General features: G+C 40.1%; 1 protein-coding gene across 4 annotated transcripts in view; it reads right to left on the bottom strand.

Moving 5' to 3' along the window:
• Positions 1-15,487, bottom strand: part of DTNB (dystrobrevin beta) — a 245,529-nt gene that overhangs the window by 41,166 nt on the left and 188,876 nt on the right. For all 4 annotated transcript variants that reach the window (XM_047853827.1, XM_047853828.1, XM_047853825.1 and 1 more), the window contains exons 13-14: positions 3,903-3,988; positions 2,945-3,058 (exon numbers count right to left, since the gene is read on the bottom strand). In XM_047853827.1, the coding sequence (XP_047709783.1) occupies positions 2,945-3,058; positions 3,903-3,988 (200 nt within the window). The remainder of the gene's footprint in view (positions 1-2,944; positions 3,059-3,902; positions 3,989-15,487) is intronic.

Here is a 15,487-nt window from a genome sequence, read left to right as displayed (position 1 = left end):
GCCTAGCTCAACTTCCACCACCTCCATGGGTCTAATTGCTTCTAGCCTCTCTCTATATTTTCATACTTAGATTTCTTATAGAGCAATGCCCATACTATTTATTAACACTATATAATATTAGTTAACTGACCAGAAAATTCTTTTATGTTTATTTCCAAAACTAGATCACAAATCTGTAAGACGGAATCATTGTTTTCTAGTCTTCATACTCCCTAAATTCCCAGCACAGGTATAAATTCAATAAAGAAAAACCGACTCATTCGATTTTCTAGAGAGCCTTTCTTCTCTGAACTTCCAAGACTGGATGTGGTACTCTTTCCCTGTGCTATGCACAACCAAATAATCACACTATGTGGTGAAAATGAAGGAACTATATGTAGCTGCAGCAACAACACGGAAGGACCCATGCTGTCCTTCAACTGTCCTAAAGCGTAGTACTGAAGGGGGGGGAAGGTTCCACTCTATGCATATAACAACATTTCTATAAAGCGCAAAAAACAAAAAGCAAAACCAAACACTTTATTATGTGGTAATACACACACATTTGATGATAGATACTGTTTAAAAAGCAAGACAATGATAAACCAAATTCTGGATAGAGGAGAGCTCTGTGGGGAACGTGGAAGCAAGGAAATGGGCCTGGGGGCATTTACACACACGACATGGTTTTAACAACACATGACAAAGGTGTGGGTTCACGGGTATTCATTTTATCTTTATGCTTCATATCTTACACATTTGTCATATATATTATTGAAATGAGTATACCATTTAAAAATAACAGTCATGGGGCGCCTGGGTGGCTCAGTCGGTTAAGCGTCCGACTTCGGCTCAGGTCACGATCTCGCGGTCCGTGAGTTCGAGCCCCGCATTGGGCTCTGTGCTGACGGCTCAGAGCCTGGAGCCTGTTTCAGATTCTGTGTCTCCCTCTCTCTGCGACCCTCCCCCGTTCATGCTCTGTCTCTGTCTCAAAAATAAATTAAAAAACTTAAAAAAATAAAAATTAAAAATAACAATCATGGGGGAAAGACAATTCATAACCACTAATCCCAAGAATGAAATTCTCTATCTCGTTTTATTACACTAGCTGGGTACCTGGCAGTTCCTGGATTCGTATATATTGATCAAAACCAGAAGGATGTCAGATACGTAGAAATGAATCTTGCCCTTTATGTGTCTTTTGATAAACAAAAGTTCTCAATATGAATATAGATGAATTTACCAACTTCTTTCACGGTAAGTGATTCTGAGAAACTATTTTCTATTCCAAAATCCTAAAGAAATTCTCTCACATTTTCTTCTAAAAGTTTTAAAGTTTTGTCTCCATGTTTAATCCATCTGGTAGTGTGTTCTGTATATAGTGTGAAGTGGAGAGCCAATATGTTTTGTCTGTGTGCATAAGCAATTGATCCTGCATGCTTACCAAATAGTCTCTCTTTCTGTAGTGATAACAGAAGCTGCTTTTCAGATTAAACACTTCCGGACTTTTCAAGATTTAGACCCTCCTCAGATTTAGGGTAAATTCTTGCTTCTTGCTGCCTACATGACATCCCTGGGCTCAGCCCTCTGCCTACTAAATCTGTGACATTTTCCAGACACTTCCGGCTGAATTAAGGACTTTTAGCGATCCCACTTCCAGCAACAGTTAAGATTGGAGTATAATCATTTTTTGCTTTGCTAGATATAAAACAGTTACTTGTGCCTGGGCTGTGGTGAGGAAAAGGGAACAGTTGTATCTTACGCCGAGAGTTCAGAGTTAACACTGGGACTGAGTCAGCTGCACATGCTCTCCCAGACTTCGGAGAGTAGCACCAAGCTGCTAACATCCCAGACATGCAACGGAGGGCCTAGGAACCAAATCCTCAAGCCCAATTAAATTTAGGAACTAAAATGAATTTTCAGAAGAATGGGAATCTCTGTATCTCTAATGATTTTCATCTGCACAGTTTAAATTCTTTATGACTTATTTATTGATGATATAAATCTAGAAAGAAAGATAGTTATAGAAAAACAATCATCTCCATTCTCTAGGAGAAGAAATGATGGTTGAGAAGCTACATGACCTAAGCCAAAGGAAGAATTACAAAAGGATATTCGGCTATGCAGAACCCCAGATGATGGCACATTAAAAATCAACTGTGCAATGTCAAATGTTACAACCTACACAGAAAGGATACTCTTTGGACATCTAGAGGTCTGGTGAGAAGCCAGTCACTAACTTAGCGTCCAAAAAATGTCTGCATTTACCAAAGAGTACACACACATCTTTTTAAGACTTTATTAGGAAATAAGATCCTAATAACTTTGATCAGATCACTCTCATGTTAAGCTCTTCTGGCAGACTTCTCCATTCACTCCAAAATAGCATCTCAGTGGGGGCTGAAGCAGCTCTCTGCCCGCATTTGGGTCCTGAGCCCTGAGTCTCCGGGCCCCGAGGCCGTTTATATCTATGTCGAAGTGGGAAGGTTCCACAGCGGTGGTGCAAGGGATTCCCACGCGGTTTTGCATCTCAGAGACGTGCCTGTGTAACAAGCACCCTTCCCCTTCAACAGAGTCCTGCTCTGACTGTGAAGCACCGGGAGAATATACTCATAGGACAGAGGAGCATTATTCCTGCCAAGGGTCTTCAAAGTCAGACTAATTAACAAAATAAGAAGACGGATCGGAGCACAGTCTTCTTAAAGCCATCATAAAAGTGTAAACACTGCCCTGCCTGGCGTGGAGCCGGACACTGGTGTTGACCTGGTTCTGCCACGATGGCTGAAGTTCTCAGAATCCAAACACCTGAAGCAGTAACAGGATGACTGGAATGTTTTTAACTGTTTGCTCTAACAGGACTAGTTGTATTGAGAAACAGATTCCATCCTACTCGTTTTGTTTCCCAACACGTAAATTCCTACCACAGACCATCCTTTGCAGACAGTGGTGCAGTATCCCTACTTACCTCAGCAGCCGCAGCTCAGCCAGCAACGTGGGGTTCTGCTGGGCCTTCTCGGGGGTGGGCTGGGAAGCCTGCTCATGCTCCAGACGGAGACGCTGAATCTCTTGCAGGATCTCCCTGGAGAGGCCAGATGAAAGAAAGTTGGCTGCACAGCGCTTCACAGCTCTTTCCTGTCAGGTCTTTTTATTCTAGAACAGCCTCCACCAATCTTGTTCTGACTGCTTCCAAATGACCGAGATGTGGAATAGCCACCTTCTTGATATTTCCACACTTCATATTTCCTCAATGAAACAATCTTTTGTGGTAAAGAAAGTCATATAAACACTCTTCTCAAGAATTTGAAAAATCTCCACTAAAGGAAAACAGCCACTAGAAGACTCTTTCTTTCTAGGGAAAGGAAAAACGAACTCCCTGCAATCTCTGAATGTGGGTCCTATGCTAACTCCCCCCATCTCCCTTCTTCCTCTTGAGCCCCCGAGTGATAAGAGCTGCCATTTCTTCTTCCAAAACCTGTTACTTTACATCTAATCTCCTTGTCCCGGTTTCTACTATTCAGGGCATACTGGTGTGCCGTCTGGTGTCTGTGACTTTACATGGCTTTGTGGGGAGAGAGCAGACAGTCACATACAGCACAGTGGGCCAGGATAAGATGACCAGATAAAGTGAAAGAGGGGTGGGGTGGAAAAGGAAATCATGAGAGGGGAGCTGGTAGGTGGGAGAAGGCAAGGGAGAAAGAATCCATGAGGGCACAGGAACAGGGCTTTGGGCTACCAGAATGTACAGCATGCAGAGATCTCCAAATCAGAGTAGGGGCATTCCCATGAGTTGGTCTGGCCTATATTCACTAAGGTGGGATCCTCCTTCATGGTCAAAATACAACTAGTCTGCAAGGAAAAGGAGAATCAGATACTCACATGACAGTCTTGGACTTTAGAAACTGGCTTGGCCTCTGCATTCTTACCTGTTTTTGTTTTCCAGTTCTGCAATAAGCTGTCTTTGTTGTTTGTTGGCATCAAAGTTAAAGCTCAAGTCAGTAGGAGGACGGGTCTACAGTGAGAAGAAAGCAAAGGGTTTTTTTGTTTTTTTTCTGTGTGTGTGTGTGTGTGTGTGTGTGTGTGTGTAATTAAAATATATCCAGAAACTTAGACTACTGATTTTTTAACAGATTTTTGGGGCACCTGAGGCTCAGTCGGTTAAGTGTCCAACTTTGGCTCAGGTCATGATTTCACAGATCGTGAGTTCGAGCCCCACGTCGGGCTCTGTGCTGACAGCTCAGAGCCTGGAGCCTGCTTTGGATTCTGTGTCTCCCTCTCTCTCTGCCTCTCCCCCACTCATGCTCTGTTTCTGTCTCTCTCTCTCTGTCTCTCACTCTCAAAAATAAACATTAAAAAATAAAACAGATTTTGGAGGTACAATTTACATACCATAAAATCCACCCATTTTAAGTATACCATTCAATGAGGCTTAGTAAATTTATTTATTTATTTTTTATTTTTTTTAACGTTTTATTTATTTTTGAGACAGAGAGAGACAGAGCATGAACGGGGGAGGGGCAGAGAGAGAGGGAGACACAGAATCGGAAGCAGGCTCCAGGCTCCGAGCCATCAGTCCAGAGCCCGACGCGGGGCTCGAACTCATGGACCGCAAGATCGTGACCTGAGCTGAAGTCGGCTGCTGAACTGACTGAGCCACCCAGGCGCCCCAAGGCTTAGTAAATTTAAACAGTTGTGCAACCAACCACCACAGTCCAGTTTTAGAACATTTCCCATCACCACAAAAAATCCATCATGCTGGCTTGCAGTCAATTGCCACTCTCATCCCCAACCACAGGCAACCACTGACGTGCTTTCTGTCTGCAGTTTTGCCTTTTCTAGAAACTTCATATATATGGAATCATACAACATGTGGTCTTTAGTTTCTGGCTTCCACTAAGCATGCTGTTCCTGAGGTTTGTCATTGTTGTTCGATGAATCAGGAGCTCCTTCCACCTTACTGCTGAATAGTATTCCACTGTTGCCAGCTTTTGACTGTTACAAATGAAGTTGCTAAAAATGATCATTTACAAGTCATTGTGTTGATACGTTTTTATTTCTCTTGAGTAAATACTTGGGAGTGGAATTCCTGAGTTATCTGATAATTCTGTATTTAATATCCAAAAAAAATTTTTTTAGGGGCGCCTGGGTGGCTCAGTTGGTTAAGCAGCCAACTGGGGCTCAGGTCATGATCTCACGGTCCGTGAGTTCGAGCCCCGCGTCGGGCTCTGTGCTGACAGCTCAGAGCCTGGAGCCTGTTTCAGATTCTGTGTCTCCCTCTCTCTGACCCTCCCCCGTTCATGCTCTGTCTCTCTCTGTCTCAAAAATAAATAAACGTTAAAAAAAAATTTTTTTTTTAAATGTTTATTCATTTTTGAGACAGAGAGAGGCAGAGTGCCAGTGGGAGAGAGTCAGAGAGAGGGGAGACACAGAATCCGAAGCAGGTTTCGGGCTCCGAGGTGTCAGCACAGAGCCTGATTTGGGGCTCGAACCCACAAAATGTGAGATCATGACCTGAGCCTAAGTCAGACGCTTAACTGACTGAGCCACCCAAGTGCCCCTGTATTTCATATTTAAAAAAAATTTTTTTTTAATGTTTATTTATTATTGAGAGGCAGAGCATGAGCATGGGAGGGGCAGAGAGAGGAGGCGACACAGAATCCAAAGCAGGCTCCAGGCTCTGAGCTGTCAGCAGAGCCCAAAGTGGGGCTCAAACTCACAAACCGCAAGATCATGACCTGAGGTGAAGTCGGACGCTCAGCCGATTGAGCCACCCAGGCGCCCCCTGTATTTAATATTTTGAGGTACTATGAAACTGTTTTCCAAAGTAGCTGTATCATTTTAGAATCCCACCAACAATGAATGAGGGTTCTGAATTCTCCGCATCCTGGCCAACATTTGTCATTGTCTTTTTTCTTTCATTGTTTTAACCATTCTAGTGCATGTGAAATATTTAACTGTGGGTTTTTTGAGATATGATTTACATACCATGAAATCCACCCTTTTAAAGTGTACAATTCAGTGGGCTTAAGTATATTTACAAGCTTGTGAGATTATCACCATTAATTCCAGAACATTTCATCACCTCAAAAAACTCCCCCGTACCCATTAGCAGTCATTCCCTATTCCCCCTACACTCACACCCTGAGAACTGCTAACCTACTTTCTATTTCTATGGATTTGCCTACTCTGGATATTTCATATAAATGGAATCATGATCTTTTATGTCTGGCTTCTTTCACTCCGCAAAATGTTTTCAGGGTTCCTCTGTGTTGTAGCATGTAGCAATACTTCCTTTTTTGTTGCTGAATAATATTCTGTTACATGGATATACTACATTTTGTTTATCTATTCAACAGCTGATGGGCATTTGGGTTCTTTCCACTTTTTGGCTGTTTTGAATAATGTCATTATGAGCATTTGTGGACACGTGTTGTGTACTGATAGGTTTTCATTTATCTTGGGTATATATCTAGGAGTGGAATTGCTGGGTTATACAGCAAACGCTTTCCCAAGTGGCTACACCATTTTACATTCCCGTTGGCAATGTATGAGGGTTCCATTTTTTCCATACCCTTGTCAACACTTGTAATTGTACATCTTTTTGATCATAGTCATCCTAGTGGGTGTGAAGTGGTATCTCACTGTGGATTCAACTTGCATTTTCCCTATGACTAATACATTGAGCATGCTTTCATGTGCTTACTGGCCATTTGCATATCTTCTCTGGCGAAATCATTTGTGGTTATGATTTGCATATCCACTGACATTTCTGACCCTTGTTGCCTCCTTTAAGAATATGAAAGCCAATCAACACAAACTAGGAAAATGGATAAATAGATGACGTTTCCCTTTTTTTGATTAACCAGAACAGAAGCCCAAAATGAAGGCTCTGAGATGGCTATGTTTCACGCTGCACATTCTTGGTTCTGCCCAAAACATGATCTACCATGAAGCAGAAACCTTGTTTCCTGTCTAGAGCTTAAAGATGCAATAAATAGTTCTTTTCATGTGGCATTTCCTAAATAAACAGGGGCAAAACAGCATAGCAAATGTGGGTGGGAGGCTTTTTTACCAAATATTTTTTTTCTTAAAAGAAGGAAAAAAGGTGATGTTTCTTCCTCTAGAGTGGACCAACAGCCAACTGAACAAATTTTCTATATTCTTTTCAGACTCTTGTGAGAGCCAGAGCTGAGCCTCACAAAAGTGGCTTGCCTGAGACTAAATCTGCTGTGAATAACAGATTTCCAGTTCTTGAAAACTGGAGTTGAAGCGAATGGCTCCTTATTAGTGTGAGATTGGGGAAAATTTGGATGAGGAAACGGACTCTCAAAAGGAACTGGCTTCATCATGGCAAACAAACAAAAACCTCATAGTATTTCATTGGAGATTTCTAAAGAATCTTTTTAGTTTTGAGTTACTGCAAGGCTGAGGCTTCTTTCAAAGAAGAGGTTAACACAGGAATCAAGAGTTATTATCAGCAGTTCCTAACCAGGAGAGATTCTTTGGCACCAAGAAGTATTGTTACTCAAGTACAAAGAAGTGCGGGTCAAAGACTTCTATCCTGAGGCAGCAGTTCCAGCTGGAGCTCAGAGCCTCTCCACCTGGAGATGACAACAAGGAGAGCCCCCAGTGGTAAGTGTTGATGACGGCTGATTTCCCGCAATCAAATGTGAAACACAGTCACGTTACATTAAATAACAGAGAAACTTGGGACTGTATTTATTTACTATCTTAAACTTCACAGTGCTCCTTAAAAGAAAAAAAAACAACAACAAAACCCAGGTCTCTCTTCCTAAAATAACTCTAGGATACTGAAGGGAACAAGACAGAAAGGGAATTATTAGTTCACAAAGACATGGAATACTTTAACCACAAGAGACCTAAAGATGATTTCTTTCAAAAATTAACAAGTTTGTTCATTTAGTCAACGGATATTTCCTGAGCACCTACTATGTGCTAGGAACTAGGATGCATTAGTGAATAAGATACAGCCCCACCTTCAGGTAGCTTACATCATGCTGGGAGAGAAAGATAAGGAACCAAAGACAGTATATACCATCAGTAGTGATAGATGCAATGAAGAAATACAGGGTCATAAAACAGAGTGAACTGAGACAGAAGACTCTTTTTGAATACGGTGGTTATGAAAAGGCTCTCTGAGACTCAGTGAAGCGGGGAAGCTAACCGGGTGATGATCTGAGGGATGGGTGTGCTAGGTAAAGGCCAAGCAAGGCCTGCAGCTGCTTCATCTGGGTGTGTTTAGGTCAGCACTGATGGAGTGGACGTGGGCTTTGGTGAAAATGGTGGCTGACTCTAGGAGATGACCCCGGGACCCTGATCGCCAAGGGCCTTTTAGCCTTGGAGGAGAGTTTCCATTTCATTCTGAATGTAGTATGAAGCCACTGTAGGGCTCTAAACAAGGAAATACAGAATCAATTCCAAATACTGTAGGTACATACTCAGCCTTCAAGGAGGTGGAGCTTAACACTCACTCCTTTAGCGTGGGCTGTCCGCAGAGACTTCTTTCCAAAGAGACAGTGTGGAGACAGAGGGGAAGAGTAACTTTATGTTGGAGAAACCTGACAAACACTACCTCAGCCAGGTGATCAAGGTCAACATCAACAGTGATAGATAAATGATGTTGACGCTATGTACCCCAGGTACAATGGAAGAAAAACAGAACTTACCTCCTCTTTCTCCTCCTCCTCCTCCAAAGCCATAACTTGAGTCTAATCATGAGAAAAACATCAGACTAATCCCAAATAAGGGACATTCTACAATGCATTTGACTAGTACTCGTCAAAACTGTTAAGGTCATCAAAAACAAGTAAAGTTAGAGAAACTGTCACAGCCAAGGGGAGCCTAACAGATATGACAGTTAAATGTAATGTGCTATCCTGGATGGAATTCTGAAAGAGAAAAGGGACATTAGATAAAAACTAACAAAATCTGGGGTGCCTGGGAGGCTCAGTCGGTTGAGCGTCTGACTTTGGCTCAGGTCATGATCTCGTGGTTCGTTTTGAGCCCCGCGTCGGGCTCTGTGCTGACAGCTCAGAGCCTGGGGCCTGCTTCAGATTCTGTATCTCCTTCTCTCTGCGCCTTCCCCGCTCATGCTCTGTCTCTCAAAGATGAATAAGCGTTTAAAAAAAAACCCAAAAACTAACAATCTGAATAAAGTATGGGCTTTGGGTAATAATAATGCATCAATATTGGCTCATTAATTGCAATAAGCATGCCATGCTAATGTTAAGATGTTAATAAGAGGAAAAACAGCATGGGTTATATAAGTCTGTGGTAGCTTGGTAATTTCTCTGTAAATCTAAAAGTATTCTATAATAAAGTTTATTACTGTAGTGGGATAAGAATGGAAGTAGAGAGGCTAGTGAGGAATCCTAAATTTTGCTGTTTACTCACTATGCAGACCTTGACTTATTTCATTTTCCTACACCTTTATTTTCTCAGCTGTAAAATGGGAATATTTACAGAAAGAGATGTGAAGAGGACCACTTAGCATTCTCTTAGATTTAGGTAATCTCAGAGAGCTCCATCATCTTTAATGAGATGGAAATACATCTGAAAAATACAGGATAAAAACAAGATCCCTCTGTGTAAACCTGGGCAAATTTTTAAAAACCAAGGAAAGCCAATGCAGTCAGCAAACTGCAATCTGGTAGCATGCATTTCTGAAGCCTCCTAAAAAAGGGCTGGCGGCTTCCCATCTGTATGAGCTTGGCAGGAGGAGTTCCAGAGAGATGTGCCTGATATCAGCTCTGCTTTCTTCATACTCCAGCGGCACCCTCCCATCACCCCAATCTCACTTAGACTAACTAGAAGACTGTGGATTACTAATCCTCTCAAAAACCCAATGACTTTTAGGGCAGTGGTTCCCTAGCTAGCTATACATTTTTGTTTACAAAAAGTTTTGTTTTTCCTTTTTAAAAAAAAAAAAATCAATGGGCTCTAAACACAGAGATTCTGATTCAGTAGGTTGGAAGCAAAGCCAAGGATCTCTACGTTTTAAATGCTTCACACGATTATAGCATGTACCCACGTTTGATAATTAATTACTATTCTACAGGGGCTTTGAGTCATTAAATGTGTGCAAAACACCACATGGATACTGTTGATCTTTACTTGCAAGAAGCCATAAGGATATTTCTGGAATGGTGCATGCCTGGAGCAGTCGATGTGATGATAAGGCTGTGAAGGCTGGGCTATCTGAAAAAAAAAGCTTCTTGAAAACATGTTGGGTGGGATGACAACAAAATGTTTCCCCTTCCTTTCACATTTCTTCCAAGTCTTCCATAAGGAATTTCACATTTTTCATAAAGAAAAAAACTTAAAAAATAAAGAAACAAAAAACTCTCCTCTGATTACATCTAGTGTTGCTGATGTTTGTGATGAAATTTTAAGAATTTGCTCTTATTACTATGATTTACCACACACTGTAGTTTTTTGTTTGTTTGTTTTTTTTTTTAAAGGAATTTAGGCACTCCAGGAAAACAAATGAGCTCTCCTGGCTCATCTAAACAACCTAGAATTTCTTTGTTCAAGGGTCAGCCTGAAGAGGTTTCCAGTGGCCATGTTGTCAACTAAAAGAGAAGGGATAGCTCTGACACTGAGGTACTCCACAGGGTGCCATGCTGGCTGCTTAAGTGATTTAATGGTCTTTTTTTTTGAAAGAAGGTTTAAAAAAAAAAAAAAAGTAAAACGTCAATACAAAGCCTATCTGGCAGGCTATAAATAAATTCTTTTGAGCACTACACCCATTTTATGCAAAGCACTTGTATCGGCAAGAGATTAGCAGATTAGTAGTCCTCTGTTTAACAGAAATCTAGTCAAGAAGAATCCTTCCTGAGAGGCCCAATATTTAGAAGATAACCACACACTGGAAAATAAACTGAAGATGAAAGGGACCTTATCAGTATTTCCACTCAAGACCATTCTAACAATTATCATTTTCACACGAATTAGAGAAGTGGCATCAGAAACTATCAGGTGTAAACAGACTTATCTTGTTTGCAGGAAAGGAGAACGTGACCTCCTTTTCAGGGTCAAATGGCTTTGGAGCTTTTATTTACGGTATTTTTAAAGTACGATGTAAAGTCAACAAGACTACATGATGGCATTAAATATACTTAATTTTAAACATTCAACCACAATGCTATCTCAACAAATTTAATTAATTTCTAAAATAACTTAAATGGTTGTGACTGAGGACACATGTAAGGTTTAACTAATTAAATGGAACTTTTCTTTTCGTCAGACTTCTCCCCACCTGCCCTCCATTCTGTTCCATTTCACTAACCTTTAGAGTTGCAATGTTGGGAGTCAGATATATGACCTAATACTAGATACTCAAGGAAAAGATGTCGAAGCCTAAACAAATCTAAAGGAATAAATTACTTTTGGGGGGAGAAACAAAGCCAGACTCTCCGCTGGAAGCACTATTTCTCTATGAAGAAGTAAACATAAATTGGCACACATTTCTAAAATCAGTATACTGTGTTTGTAGAAGACGGTCCTGAGAGATCTGGCCTGCCTGTCCAGCCTAATTTCACTCCAAGTATTGTTCTCTGGGCTCCAGCCTCACAGACATCTTTTCGGTGCTGAAACCTCCAACCTCAGGGCCTTTACCTAGGTTGAAACACCCTCCTGGCACACACTGGGTGTTCCTTACCCGGTTAATGCTCACACAGTCTGTTGTTTCAGCCTCAGATCCTTCTTCCATTTGTCTTGCTCTTTTTTCCAGATTTAATGCTCCTCCCGAACTACAACCTTCTGTAGCTAAATCTCAGGAGTTGATTGACTAGTACCCCAGTCCCAGCTTGCCACTGACCAACTGTCGCCTTGAGTAGTTTCCTTACCTTTCTGAGGCTTAGTTTTCTCATGAGATTGTTTTGCAGAATGAATGAGCTAATATATGCAAAGCACTTAGAATAATGACTGGCACATAGTAAACTGTCAATAAATGTTAGCTATCAGTGTTATTCTTTCAGCATGAATCTCACTGGGGCCTTTCTCAATGCTTGCCAGAAAAAGTCTTTCCCCTTTTCCTTTGACAGGTTTAGTTACTTTCAGTACATTAATGATATTCAACTGTCTTTTTTCACAAAGAAAATTCTTAAAAGTTTCAACATAAACATCAGCAGCAGTGGATATGATTGGAAGTGTTATTTTTAAAGAAAGCGGGTTTTTCTTGTTTATAAAAAAACTGTTCAATTGTTGTTGGCGTTGAGAAATCTATCAATTCTTTGCAGGTATCTATCTTTTCTGGTTGCTTTTTGAGTACCTTGTCTTTGTATTCTGTAGTTTCACTAGGATACATCTAGGTGTGAAATTATTTACCAAGTTTGGAACTCATTGTCATGTTTCAATCTGAGGATTCACGTCATGAATCAATTTTGGAAAATTTTCAGCCATTAATTCTTTTTTTTTTAAATTTTTTTTAACGTTTATTGATTTTTGAGACAGAGAGAGACAGAGCATGAACGGAGGAGGGTCAGAGAGAGGGAGACACAGAATCTGAAACAGGCTCCAGGCTCTGAGCTGTTAGCACAGGGCCCGACGTGGGGCTCGAACTCACAGACCGCGAGATCATGACCTGAGCCGAAGTCGGACGCTTAACCGACTGAGCCACCCAGGCGCCCCAGCCATTAGTTCTTTAAATATTTTCTCACCTAATAGAAAATAATTTTATTTTCCTTTTTTTAGTGGTGGGGGGGATTGGGGGAGGGGGATTCCAATCAGATGGCTGTTGGTTATCTTGTAAGTCTGAAAACCTTGTTTCAAACTTTTCATCTTTCTGTGTTGCATCTGGGAAACTTTCTTGCCTATGTTTTCTAGCAGACTAATTCTCTGTGCAGCTGTGTCTGATCTGACCTTTAACTCATCCACTGAGTTTTACATTTCAACAACTTTAGTTTTTAAAAATGTTTATATTCTATTTGGTTTGTTTTCATCTCTGGTCTTCTTAGTCTTTTGTTACGTTTTTAATTCCTTCTTTCAGGTCTGAAGAAATTTTAAACAGCTATTCTATAGCCAATAATTCTAATATCTAAAGTCACTGAGGGTCTAACTTTACAGAGATGCTCAGGAGTTCATGTCTAGTTGGGATTCTCATGTCTAGTTGGATTCCTTCCTTTACAGAGATGCTCAGGAGTTCATGTCTGCTTGGCCTTAACTGTGAACATTAACCTTAGGAGAGGATTTATATTTTGCTTCTCTTCCATGCCAGAGGATTAATTTCATGTTAAAATTTCACCTGGGTGTTTCTCAAACTATGAAGTTATGTAAATGCACCCAACATGAACACAGACAGGACTAAGGTTGTGAATTCCTAGGGGAGACCTCTTCTGCTCCTACAGGAGGAGACCCGTAAGCTTTCCGATTCTATTTTTGTGCCAGCAGATGGATGTCTTCTGTATCATACTTTCACCGGGCTGTGCTTCTGGGGGCCTAGCTTAATGTGAAAGCTTCATTTCCAACTCTCCACTTTGCATATGCACAAGGCTTTGCCCACTGTACCTCAAGACAATTAAAATCCAAGCACAGGGCTGGAGTGGGAGCAACAGCAGCCCATGGGCTGCTTTGGGTTTCAGTTCTTTTTAGCTCCTAGGAAACTGAATTCTCTTCTACTTATTTTCAGATCTCAACACAAGTAACATTTTCTCACAGAAGCCATACAGTATAAAGCAGGGACCTGCTATACATTTTCATAGCTCCTTCTATTTTCCCTCCACTGCACCTAATTGTTTGTAGTTACGTTAATAGTGTGATTATTTGTTTAATGTTTGTCCCTCTCACTAGACTGTTAGTTCCCTGAGGGCAGGAGTCATTTGTTCATCATAGTAAATAAAATAAGTAATAAATAGTTGCCAAATGAATACGATGAATATGTGTGCAGAAGGAAGGGGAAATGTATATTAATATGCATATAACTCTTCAAGGAAAGGGTTGAAACGAAAGAAAAAAGGGAACATTTTATTATAAATTACTTCAAATTGATAGTAAACATATGGAAAATCCCTGGGTAGCTAGCCATTTTTCAATACAAACTCTTCCATATTCACCATTCTTGGTTCCTTTTTCTTTTAACTGAGATATAATGCTCATATCTTAATACGCCATCCAATCAGTTTTGACAAGTGCATGTAACTTGTAACCCACACCTCTATTAAAATGCAGAACATTTCTATCAATCTAGAAATTTTCTTTATCTCTCTTCAATATCCTCGTTCCCAGAAACAGTACCTGATGTGATTTCCATCACTATAAATCAATTTTACCTATTCTAGAATTTCATATACATGGAATCAAACAGTACACACTTTTGGTGTCTGATGTACAAGAATTCTGTTTGTGCCACATCCTCTCCAACATTTGATGTTGTCAATCTTCTTCATTTTAGCCATTCTGGTGGGTCAATATGGTTTTAATTGCCATTTTTCAGATGATTAATGATATCAAGCACCTTCTTATGTGCTTATTGCTCATCTGTATAACTTCTTCTGTGAAGGGTCTGGACAAGTCTTGAGACCATTTAAAAACTGGGAGTTGTCTTATTATTGAGGTGCAGGAATTCTTTACATAGTATGCCCTTTATCAGACATGTGTTGCAGATATTTTCTTCCAGGTTTTGGTTTGTCTATTTTTTTGATAGTATCTTTTGATGAGCAAAAGATTTTATTTTCAAAAAGGTCCAATTTATCAATTTTTTTTTTTAATGGTTCATGATCCCTCTAAGAATTCATTGCCTGCTCCAAGGTCATGAAGATATTCCTCTAAGCCTTCTTTTAGTAGCTTTATGGTTCTAGCTTTTAGGTTTAAATTTATGGTACATTTCAAGTTAGTTTCTATGGATGGTTTGAGATTCTTTACTTCATATAGATATACAGCTGTTCCAGAAGCACTTGTTAGAAAGATTTTCCTTTCCCAAAATGTCTTTTGTGCCTTGTCAAAAAAAGTCATTTGACCTTATACATATGAGCTTATCTTATGGATGACTCATTTGTCTATCTTTTTGCCAATACCACACTTTCTTGATTACTGTGGCTGTATAGTAAGTCTTGATGTCAAGTAGGGTTAAGTCCACCAACTTTGTTCTTTTTAAAGACTTTTGGTTCTTCTAAGTCCTCTGGTTTCCAAATATGTTTTAAAATCAGTTGGCCAATTTCTATAAAAAGTCTAATGAGGTTCTGACTGGTATTGAATCTGTAGATTAATTTGGAAAATTTTGCCATCTTAACAATATTAAATCTGAATATTTTATGGCATACCTCTCCACTTATTTAGGTTTTCTTTAATTTCTCTCAGCAATATTTTATTGCTTAACATCTTTCGTGAAATTTATCCATAAGTATTTGATGTTTTTAAATGTTATAGTAAATGGTGTTTTTCCTAAATTTAGTTTTCTAGTTATTCACTGCTGGTAGATAGAAATACACTGGTACACTGGCTTTGTATCTTGCAGCACTGCTATAAAGTCATGTATCTGTCTTAGCAGTGTTTT

Source organism: Prionailurus viverrinus, chromosome A3 (assembly GCF_022837055.1).
Source record: "Prionailurus viverrinus isolate Anna chromosome A3, UM_Priviv_1.0, whole genome shotgun sequence".
NCBI lineage: Eukaryota > Metazoa > Chordata > Mammalia > Carnivora > Felidae > Prionailurus > Prionailurus viverrinus.
The sequence above is the reverse complement of the archived record's forward strand: the minus strand, read 5'-3'. Positions and strand labels throughout refer to the sequence as shown.